Source organism: Aricia agestis, chromosome 17, assembly GCF_905147365.1.
Source record: "Aricia agestis chromosome 17, ilAriAges1.1, whole genome shotgun sequence".
In the NCBI taxonomy this organism is placed as follows: Eukaryota; Metazoa; Arthropoda; class Insecta; order Lepidoptera; family Lycaenidae; genus Aricia; species Aricia agestis.
This window is the reverse complement of record NC_056422.1, coordinates 1675749-1688261: the sequence shown is the minus strand read 5'-3', so window position 1 is coordinate 1688261 and position 12513 is coordinate 1675749. Positions and strand designations below refer to the sequence as shown.

The 12513-nt window shown below is 38.4% G+C and overlaps 1 protein-coding gene across 1 annotated transcript in view; it reads right to left on the bottom strand.

Annotated features, from left to right (window-relative positions):
• LOC121735322 (cyclin-dependent kinase 5 activator 1) overlaps positions 1–12228 on the bottom strand; it is a 39475-nt gene extending 27247 nt beyond the window's left edge. Inside the window, exon 1 of the mRNA XM_042126110.1 lies at positions 11581–12228. Within this exon, the coding sequence (XP_041982044.1) occupies positions 11581–12210 (630 nt within the window). The 5' untranslated portion in view covers positions 12211–12228. The remainder of the gene's footprint in view (positions 1–11580) is intronic.
• Between the last annotated feature and the right edge of the window lie 285 nt (positions 12229–12513).

The following is a 12513-nucleotide window of genomic DNA, read 5'->3' as shown; positions in this document are numbered from 1 at the left end:
TTGAAAATTCTGAAAAAATTCATGCAAGTATACTTATAGATCCTACATACGATGGTTATATTTTCAACTTGCGGACTCACCCCTAAAACTTACCCTTAAAATTCAAAGTCGATTTTCTCCCATACCACAGTGATTGAAAATTCTAAAAAAATTCATGCTAGTATACTTATAGATCCTACATACGATGGTAATATTTTCAACTTGCGGACTCACCCCTAAAACTTACCCTTAAAATTCAAAGTCGATTTTCTCCCACACCACAGTGATTGAAAATTCTAAAAAAATTCATGCTAGTATACTTATAGATCCTACATACGATGGTAATATTTTCAACTTGCGGACTCACCCCTAAAACTTACCCTTAAAATTCAAAGTCGATTTTCTCCCACACCACAGTGATTGAAAATTCTAAAAAAAATCATGCTAGTATACTTATAGATCCTACATACGATGGTAATATTTTCAACTAGCGGACTCACCCCTAAAACTTACCCTTAAAATTCAAAGTCGATTTTCTACCATACCACAGTGATTGAAAATTCTAAAAAAATTCATGCTAGTATACTTATAGATCCTACATACGATGGTAATATTTTCAACTTGCGGACTCACCCCTAAAAATTACCCTTAAAATTCAAAGTCGATTTTCTCCCACACCACAGTGATTGAAAATTCTAAAAAAATTCATGCTAGTATATTTTAAGATCCTACATACGATGGTAATATTTTCAACTTGCGGACTCACCCCTAAAACTGACCCTTAAAATTCAAAGTCGATTTTCTCCCACACCACAGTGATTGAAAATTCTAAAAAAATTCATGTTAGTATACTTATAGATCCTACATACGATGGTAATATTTTCAACTTGCGGACTCACCCCTAAAACTTACCCTTAAAATTCAAAGTCGATTTTCTCCCACACCACAGTGATTGAAAATTCTAAAAAAATTCATGTTAGTATACTTATAGATCCTACATACGATGGTAATATTTTCAACTTGCGGACTCACCCCTAAAACTTACCCTTAAAATTCAAAGTCGATTTTCTCCCATACCACAGTGATTGAAAATTCTGAAAAAATTCATGCTAGTATACTTATAGATCCTACATACGATGGTAATATTTTCAACTTGCGGACTCACCCCTAAAACTTACCCTTAAAATTCAAAGTCGATTTTCTCCCACACCACAGTGATTGAAAATTCTAAAAAAATTCATGCTAGTATAATTATAGATCCTTCATACGATGGTAATATTTTCAACTTGCGGACTCACCCCTAAAACTTACCCTTAAAATTGAAAGTCGATTTTCTCCCATACCACAGTGATTGAAAATTCTGAAAAAATTCATGCTAGTATACTTATAGATCCTACATACGATGGTAATATTTTCAACTTGCGGACTCACCCCTAAAAATTACCCTTAAAATTCAAAGTCGATTTTCTCCCACACCACAGTGATTGAAAATTCTAAAAAAATTCATGCTAGTATACTTATAGATCCTACATACGATGGTAATATTTTCAACTTGCGGACTCACCCCTAAAACTTACCCTTAAAATTCAAAGTCGATTTTCTCCCACACCACAGTGATTGAAAATTCTAAAAAAATTCATGCTAGTATACTTATAGATCCTTCATACGATGGTAATATTTTCAACTTGCGGACTCACCCCTAAAACTTACCCTTAAAATTGAAAGTCGATTTTCTCCCATACCACAGTGATTGAAAATTCTGAAAAAATTCATGCTAGTATACTTATAGATCCTACATACGATGGTAATATTTTCAACTTGCGGACTCACCCCTAAAAATTACCCTTAAAATTCAAAGTCGATTTTCTCCCACACCACAGTGATTGAAAATTCTAAAAAAATTCATGCTAGTATATTTTAAGATCCTACATACGATGGTAATATTTTCAACTTGCGGACTCACCCCTAAAAATTACCCTTAAAATTCAAAGTCGATTTTCTCCCACACCACAGTGATTGAAAATTCTAAAAAAATTCATGCTAGTATATTTTAAGATCCTACATACGATGGTAATATTTTCAACTTGCGGACTCACCCCTAAAACTGACCCTTAAAATTCAAAGTCGATTTTCTCCCACACCACAGTGATTGAAAATTCTAAAAAAATTCATGCTAGTATACTTATAGATCCTACATACGATGGTAATATTTTCAACTTGCGGACTCACCCCTAAAACTTACACTTAAAATTCAAAGTCGATTTTCTACCATACCACAGTGATTGAAAATTCTAAAAAAATTCATGCTAGTATAGTTATAGATCCTACATACGATGGTAATATTTTCAACTTGCGGACTCACCCCTAAAAATTACCCTTAAAATTCAAAGTCGATTTTCTCCCACACCACAATGATTGAAAATTCTAAAAAAATTCATGCTAGTATATTTTAAGATCCTACATACGATGGTAATATTTTCAACTTGCGGACTCACCCCTAAAACTGACCCTTAAAATTCAAAGTCGATTTTCTCCCACACCACAGTGATTGAAAATTCTAAAAAAAATTCATGCTAGTCTGCTTATAAATCCTACATACGATGGTAATATTTTCAACTTGCGGACTCACCCCTAAAAATTACCCTTAAAATTCAAAGTCGATTTTCTCCCACACCACAGTGATTGTAAATTCTAAAAAAATTCATGCTAGTATATTTTAAGATCCTACATACGATGGTAATATTTTCAACTTGCGGACTCACCCCTAAAACTTACCCTTAAAATTCAAAGTCGATTTTCACCCACAACACAGTGATTGAAAATTCTAAAAAAAATTCATGCTAGTCTGCTTATAAATCCTACATACGATGGTAATATTTTCAACTTGCGGACTCACCCCTAAAACTTACCATTAAAATTCATAGTCGATTTTCTCCCACACCACAATGATTGAAAATTCTAAAAAAATTCATGCTAGTAAACTTATAGATTCTACATACCATGGTCATATTTTCAACTTGCGGACTCACCCCTAAAACTTACCCTTAAAATTCAAAGTCGATTTTCTCCCACAACACAGTGATTGAAAATATAAAAGCGTTACGTCACAGATGGTCGAGCTTGAATGTAGTCGTGGAAAGTTCCATAAATTTTGAATTCAAATCATAAATTCGTAATTCAAAAATTCGAAAACGGCCCGAACCAAGCGGCGCGGCGTGTTAAAAGGCCCATTCACGGCAGGACTGCACGGCAGTCCTGCAGTGAATGGGCCTCACTGATTGGTTCACACTCGGTGTTGCCGGCCGGAAACACGCCGCGCCGCTTGGTTCGGGCCGTTTTCGAATTTTTGAATTTCGAATTTATGATTTGAATTCAAAATTTATGGAACTTTCCACGACTACATTCAAGCTCGACCATCTGTGACGTAACGCTTTGAGATATTTCGAGACATTGTGGTTTTTTTCTTGGTTTAATTTATTTAAAATGCATAAACCCACAGCAAAAAAAGTTTCTCTCGCAGAAGTAATAGCTACACTAATTAAAGATATAGAAAACATCGACGGTGTGTCGTTTTCATCGATTGCTAAAGGATCTCTGTGTCATTCGGTAAGTATACATTTATCAGTCCTCTTTTTCGTATTTTATTTCATTGGAAGTAATAATATAAGTTTAAATAATAGATGCCTTATAGTTCAGTTTAACAGGGCAGTTCCATGTAAAAGTCTACCATAAACTAAAAAAATTAATACCTACCCAATTTCGGTATTAAAAATACTTACCCTTACTTAGGATCTATAAGTATACTAGCATGAATTTTTTTAGAATTTTCAATCACTGTGTTGTGGGAGAAAATCGACTTTGAATTTTAAGGGTAAGTTTTAGGGGTGAGTCCGCAAGTTGAAAATATTACCATCGTATGTAGGATCTATAAGTATACTAGCATGAATTTTTTTAGAATTTTCAATCACTGTGGTGTGGGAAAAAATCGACTTTGAATTTTAAGGGTAAGTTTTAGGGGTGAGTCCGCAAGTTGAAAATATGACCATCGTATGAAGGATCTATAAGTATACTAGCATGAATTTTTTTAGAATTTTCAATCACTGTGGTGTGGGAGAAAATCGACTTTGAATTTTAAGGGTAAGTTTTAGGGGTGAGTCCGCAAGTTGAAAATATTACCATCGTATGAAGGATCTATAAGTATACTAGCATGAATTTTTTTAGAATTTTCAATCACTGTGGTGTGGGAGAAAATCGACTTTGAATTTTAAGGGTAAGTTTTAGGGGTGAGTCCGCAAGTTGAAAATATTACCATCGTATGTAGGATCTATAAGTATACTAGCATGATTTTTTTTAGAATTTTCAATCACTGTGGTGTGGGAGAAAATCGACTTTGAATTTTAAGGGTAAGTTTTAGGGGTGAGTCCGCAAGTTGAAAATATTACCATCGTATGTAGGATCTATAAGTATACTAGCATGAATTTTTTTAGAATTTTCAATCACTGTGGTGTGGGAAAAAATCGACTTTGAATTTTAAGGGTAAGTTTTAGGGGTGAGTCCGCAAGTTGAAAATATGACCATCGTATGAAGGATCTATAAGTATACTAGCATGAATTTTTTTAGAATTTTCAATCACTGTGGTGTGGGAGAAAATCGACTTTGAATTTTAAGGGTAAGTTTTAGGGGTGAGTCCGCAAGTTGAAAATATTACCATCGTATGAAGGATCTATAAGTATACTAGCATGAATTTTTTTAGAATTTTCAATCACTGTGGTGTGGGAGAAAATCGACTTTGAATTTTAAGGGTAAGTTTTAGGGGTGAGTTCGCAAGTTGAAAATATTACCATCGTATGTAGGATCTATAAGTATACTAGCATGATTTTTTTTAGAATTTTCAATCACTGTGGTGTGGGAGAAAATCGACTTTGAATTTTAAGGGTAAGTTTTAGGGGTGAGTCCGCAAGTTGAAAATATTACCATCGTATGTAGGATCTATAAGTATACTAGCATGAATTTTTTCAGAATTTTCAATCACTGTGGTATGGGAGAAAATCGACTTTCAATTTTAAGGGTAAGTTTTAGGGGTGAGTCCGCAAGTTGAAAATATTACCATCGTATGAAGGATCTATAAGTATACTAGCATGAATTTTTTTAGAATTTTCAATCACTGTGGTGTGGGAGAAAATCGACTTTGAATTTTAAGGGTAAGTTTTAGGGGTGAGTCCGCAAGTTGAAAATATTACCATCGTATGTAGGATCTATAAGTATACTAGCATGAATTTTTTCAGAATTTTCAATCACTGTGGTATGGGAGAAAATCGACTTTGAATTTTAAGGGTCAGTTTTAGGGGTGAGTCCGCAAGTTGAAAATATTACCATCGTATGTAGGATCTTAAAATATACTAGCATGAATTTTTTTAGAATTTTCAATCACTGTGGTGTGGGAGAAAATCGACTTTGAATTTTAAGGGTAATTTTTAGGGGTGAGTCCGCAAGTTGAAAATATTACCATCGTATGTAGGATCTATAAGTATACTGGCATGAATTTTTTCAGAATTTTCAATCACTGTGGTATGGGAGAAAATCGACTTTCAATTTTAAGGGTAAGTTTTAGGGGTGAGTCCGCAAGTTGAAAATATTACCATCGTATGAAGGATCTATAAGTATACTAGCATGAATTTTTTTAGAATTTTCAATCACTGTGGTGTGGGAGAAAATCGACTTTGAATTTTAAGGGTAAGTTTTAGGGGTGAGTCCGCAAGTTGAAAATATTACCATCGTATGAAGGATCTATAAGTATACTAGCATGAATTTTTTTAGAATTTTCAATCACTGTGGTGTGGGAGAAAATCGACTTTGAATTTTAAGGGTAAGTTTTAGGGGTGAGTCCGCAAGTTGAAAATATTACCATCGTATGTAGGATCTATAAGTATACTAGCATGATTTTTTTTAGAATTTTCAATCACTGTGGTGTGGGAGAAAATCGACTTTGAATTTTAAGGGTAAGTTTTAGGGGTGAGTCCGCAAGTTGAAAATATTACCATCGTATGTAGGATCTATAAATATACTAGCATGAATTTTTTTAGAATTTTCAATCACTGTGGGGTGGAAGAAAAGCGACTTGGAATTATAAGGGTGGGTTTTAGGGGTGACTATTTTTTGAGTTAGAAATAACATTTGCACCCTCTAAAAGTGTCCCCTTATCTCACTATGATGCATATTATATTTTGATACACAAGATAAGTTGTTTTTGTTTTGTAGCTAATTCGTTCACTTGAACGTTCGGAACTTCAGGCACATCAGGCTTCGGTGTATAAAGTGATAAAATTGCTTAATCCACGGCACTACTTACGGCAGCTATCTAATATCACGACTGCAAACCATGATGGAAGAACTAGCGGCTGCACAACAGACGGCCGCAAAACTGGAGGAACCACACACTTTTTTTTGGAATTTGGATAATTTCCTACAAGGAAAAAAAATCAACTCTGACGTGGCAGTCCAAACCGCATTCAAAGAATTTATTGACTCCCGTTCCTTCGTTTTTTTAGTAAAGGGATCAACAAACTACCCTTAAGATTTGGGCAACGCTGGTTGGCTCGTGCTTCTGAGAAGCTAGGGTGAGCGCAGGGGAGATGGTTCTATTAAACGCACTTGAAAATAAACCAAATTATTCAAGTAAAATGCATAATTAAGATCGCAAAAATGCATCGATAACAATGGTACATACTTTAATTAATGAAATATATTATACAAAAAATAACTTTATATTCGTCCCATACAAAACGCCAATTTCATATGTAAGGGCCTAATATTTCTTTTTGGCAAACTATTAGGTATCAAAGTATTTTTTGTGATTTTATTCCCATATTTAATTAAGTACTAATAATTATTATAAACATGCAAAGAGTCTTTTGTAATAAATAACATAATAAACACAAATATGAGTCAAATTATTTTCATATTTCGCTATGCTACTACTACTAATACCACGTGAACAATTGTAGGGGGGGGGGGGGGGGTACTGGCATATACTACGCGTGGTCACCAGGGGGAGGGGGGGGGGTCAAAAAATCTTAAAAAGTAGGTCACGTAGTATGGGTATGCTCCCTTATATACCCTGTGCTTATTTAGCTAAAACAAACAAAGAAATACTCTATACTTGTTAAAGCCACGAAAACACTATAATACATTATATAGCTTTTTTTTAAGAAGGCAGGTCGCTGTAGCCCTGACGTCATTGCGACCCATGAGGATCTATTGTGACTCCTTCGCAATGGAGTATCATCCCCAAGTCACAACCCAATACTGCTCATAAATTGATCGATATGGTTGGGGTTGGTGCCACGAATTTCCTCTGTGGATGAGTATTCGTGGCGACCAAGGTGTCTATTATAGTAAATTCTTGCCTTAAGCCCTCTCTCTGTCATCTTTATAATATCCAATTATGAAGTACATTGAATTTAGTCAACCCCTACAGCACAGGACTCTTAGTGTAGGGGTGGTGCACCACACCCTGTATCTATCTTTTGTTTTGTATCATTTCCTTATTATGAATTTACTGAGACAATAAATTATTATTATTATTACTATTCCTGTTCTTAGTAGAGCAGGACAGTCGAGGAGAAGGTGAATAGGTATCTCATCCTCATCATCACAGAATCTGCAAGTCGTTATGCTATAAATACCCATTCTGTTTAGGTGTTTGTTGAGCTTGCAGTGCCCAGTTGGGCTTCTGGTAAGGATTCTTAATTGTTTCCTACCCAAGGTGAGCACTAATTCTGATAGTCTCTTGTTGAAGCCAGGAATTAGTGCCTTGGAGTGTTCAAGGCCAGGGGTCTAAGCCCATTGCTTCCTGCTTCATCTGTGCCCCCATTCCTTGAGCACTTGCTTTGTGGTACTGGGAAGTATACCACAGACCGGTTCTGGGCCATATATTAGACTCTCGGCCCCATTTATCGAAAAAGGCTATAAGGCCATATATTGAAAGGGCTTATCTCACGAACTACTGGAGTTTTTTTTTTGTTATTTGACACAAATAAGAAGTAAAGGATCATAGGCTTTTTCTTGTGGACTAATTTGTCTGTGAAATATTTAATTTACGCGCGGTGAAGCCGCGCGGAACGTCTAGTCTTTTATATATATGTCATTTTATTCGTCTTTTATCGAATACCGAGCAAAGCTCGGTCAAATAGCTAGTAATATTAAACCTACAATTATATTGCTCATTTACAATGTGCCTTCGTTAACTTATTTTACGCAATACAAGTTAGTTTCAAGGCTTTCACGGAATTTTTGTTTATAAAATCCAGTTAGTTGTAAAACGCGATATAATTTAAAAGGGAGTTAAATTGAAATATACCGTGACCTTGCCATGCGGTACCTATAAATAAAAGCTTAGAACAAAAGAACCCATCTCCACGAAATTATAACAATTACAGTCTAGAAACCTCCCCCCCCCCCTCCCTAGAAACCTTTAACGAGTGTGAAATGAGTTGGAACCCATTATACTGTACGGGTAGAAAATTACTTTGCTCCAATTTTGTATGCTACTTAGATTAATGCTATAGGTTTATTTTTCTCTATGGATTAATGATAATGACGATTCGATGGGTTCAAAGTTTTTTTTTCAAAAGAGTATTATGGCACCTTTTTAATAATAATTAATGGCGCCGTCCAAGTTTCTTAGAATCTCGCAAGGTTAGTTTCTGAACCGGTGGTGGTAGGCATCATGTAATATTAAGAAAACATTTTATATAAGATTTCATTTGGTGTAAATTATTTGATTCTGATCATGAGATGCTTTCTTGCAACAGCGAAGCTTAAAGTACTCTAAGCTCGAGGCCACTTGCTGGGAAGCCACTTGCCATCAAAACTCTTTACTGAATAAACATTATTTTAGCTCATATTTTATGTAATTCGAATATTATATTTAGTACTAAGATTGTACCATCCCAGAAATCGATTCATATGCAGATGGTGCACCTACATTACTTGGTCGCATTATGTCAAACCCAGCGAACAGCTGATCACGACTAACATTGAATTGACATGATCCGACCAAATAACGTAGGTCCGTCAACTGCCTGTGGATCAATTGCTTTGATATAACAATAATATTAATATCTATGGACGCTTCCATGGGCGTACCAAGGTTCTAGGCCAGGGGGGGGGGGGGGGGGGCAAATTACTAGTGTCCGACCGAAGGTCTATTTTTGGCCGAAGCCGAAGCCGATTAATCGGCAATCGCCACAACCTTCGGCCGAAGCCGAAGGTTTATAATCATAATCTCGACTCTCAGTAATTAATTTTGTTCAAAATTGTCTACAAGCTACAATGAATATTAAAATTATTTCAAAACTTCAATATTGAAGGTTTACTACAGAAGGTTTACAAAATGTAGGTAATTGTAGGAAAAAATGTAGCTGACCAGCTCATTCCCGAATGTTTTTTATACATTTAACTAAGCAGGCTAACAATTATTAGTGTATGTTCCATCTGATGGAAACTGGTTACCGTAATGCCTTGCGTCGTCTGCAACACCAGGGGTGCTACTGGTGCGTTGCCGCGTCAAGGGGTGTAATGAGGGAATGGTGGATTTTACAGCCCTCTCACCAAGCATAGAAGCGATAAGCTACTATTCAATCAGAATTAGGCTACAACACATCGAATTTTGCTTATTAGCCAAAAACCAAAAATTTAGACTTTTGTCACCCTCCCCTCACTTCTCACCTCCTAGACTTAAGGACTTTTACTATGTTTTGTCGCTAAGAACTCTGAATAAGTTCCAGCAGAAATCTCTGAGGTTCCCGCTCACGCATTCTACAACTACTTTATTGACTGTGCTATTGTAAAAAATAATAATTTCTTTATTATTTCGCAAATAACAATAATTAGACTAATCAATCAGTCTTTGTTTTACTCGACTAGACCGAAACTAGACTAAAAAATAAAATAAACAAACAGTAAATTCTTAATAAAAAATTAAATGATTTATTAAGAAGTTAGTCTTTGTTTATTGTATTTGACAGTGACTCCCAGCGCCCTCTCCATACACGACCGGTCCGTCGCGTCGCTCTTTCACGATTCATAATTCACAGTCTTTCGTAACAGTTCGTTCAATTTCGACGGTTGCTCGGACCTTCGGCGAAACCTTCGGCTTCGGCCGGGTTTTAGGCCGAAGCTGAAGGTTCGCCGAAGATGTTTTTTTTGGCTGAAAGCTTCGGCTGCCGAAGCCGAAGCCGAAGCTTCGGTCGGACACTACAAATTACCCAGGGGGGGGCAAATCAGATTTTTTATAAGCTAGGTGTTTATAAAGAATAAAAAATTAATAATTTTTAGTTGTAAAAATATTGTATTACAAACAAATGGCAAACATTCGTTTTATTATTTTTAATTTTTATAGATGATAGTACTAGATAATATACTTAGTAGGGACGTCAACATGATCCTGCCCCCTCCCCCCCCCCCTCGGTACGCCCATGGACGCTTCACACCACGTCAGTCTTGAAGGACTTATTGTTTGATGGTACATAACTTGTTTAATACGCCAGATAATATTATAGATTTTCCATCAATAAAACTACCTGACATCCTTTCCAGGGACTCGAAGTATTACCATATTCATCTTAGTCGACCAGTGGTTCAATAAAATCTAAAGTAAGGAAGTGTATTTCTGTGTTTTGCTGTTGGCGAGTCTAATAAATAAATAAATGTCTTTTGGGAATTGTATCTAAGTGTTTTTTGCTCATTCAAACAATCTACTGAGGGACATTAAGAAATCAGTTGTATTTTGTCAAAATAATCCCCAAATTGAACACATGACTGGTTCTAACCTGAACACCGCACTGCGCATGCGCGTTTTGTTATTTATTGTTTTTACGCCCCAAAAATATTGAAATTAGGCTCAGGTATGTTGTTTGTAGCATAATAAACAATATTATGGTGTCTATTGTGTCGATTTAAAGTCATTTCATTGTTTAGAATTAATTTTATAGCTAGCTACATAATATAATTTTGCTTTTTCCAGCAGTTTTCATGTAAAATTCTATTCATGTTATTTACACTATTCCACAGAAAATTACTTGTATAAATTAATGTAGTTGTTATTCAAAGTCTCTAGTCTCTACGATATCCTATTACCATTAAATTGACATAAATCTTTCGAGCATCGCCACTGTCTACTCACAATATTGATTTTTAGCCGTACTATTGTTTCGCGCAAATCAAGACCAGTCCAGAACAAAATTAAGATAAATAACATCAATGACTCATAATCTATGATAATAGTTATTGTAGTTATGATAGATAACTGATAAGCTCCCACAACATTAAAGTTTTCATAATATTATGTTTCTCAGCTGTACATGAGTTTAAGTTCATTTACCTATACGTCATTTCTTTGTTGTGGTGTCATAGAAAAATTGAAAAAAGGCTTAATGGGCAAATATAACATCTTTCGGAAGATTCAGAAGAAACCCCATGCGGCCACTTCTCAATCGTAGTAATCCCTAATTACGCAACGCTGCTACTTCACGTGTGGTCCTGTCCGCATGTGTCAGGTGTGCGGGGAGGCAGGGGCCAGGCGTGTGCAGTGTGACGTACCTGCCAGCCCTGCAGCAGCAGGCTGCGGTCGACGGTGCGAAGCCACATGACGGCGTCGCCGGCCTGGAAGTCCCGCAGGCGAGGGCAGCGCGCGTGCAGGAACAGCCCCAGGCACTTGAGCAGCTCCGACGTCGACGCCTGGATCACCGTCTTGCGCGGCGCCACCTTCTCCGCGCAGCAGACGTTGTTGTTGAGCGCGTTCGCGCGTGCCGCGTCCGGCGCCGGCGGCCGGAACGCCGGCACGTTCCGGTTCCGGTCCGCCGGCGCGTTGTCCGGCGGCGGCCGGAACGTCGCTACGCTCCGGCTCTTGCATTCCAATTTCTTCTTGTTGTTGTTGGCGGTCGAGAACCGCTTCCAGGACAGCGCGTTGATGAAGAGCGAGTGCTTCTTGAGGTTCTTCTCGAGCGCGGTCTTCTCGGAGATGATGCGGGCGGCGTCGTCGATGGTGGCGCGGCGCTCGTCGCGCGGCGGGTCGCGGTTCTCGCGGTTCTTGGCATTGGTGAGGCGCTCGTAGGAAAAGGCGAGCGCGGCGCGGTCCGGCGGCGGCGGCCCGGGGGCGCGCCGCTCGCGCGGGCTGAAGCTCAGCACGGTGCCCATGAGGCCCGCGCGCGGTGCGCTAGGTGCCGGCATGCATCGCGTGTGCGGGCGGCGGCGGCGGCGGCCCGTGTGCCGGCTCGATACGCGCGCGCGTGCGCCGTGCGCGCTATCGACCGCGGCGCGCGCACCGCCGCCGCCACCGCCGCCGCCGCCCGGTCCACACGCGGGGACAGGTCGCTGCTGTCGATAGCAATTAACTCCGGGGTCTCCGGGGCGAGTCGTCCCCGCCGGCCACTGTACCGGGGCTGCCGGGGCGGCCGAACCGGGCGCCGGGCCCGCGTTACGTAACGCGCCTTAATCGCGAGTCCCGGCGTGACGTCACGGTGCAACCTACAT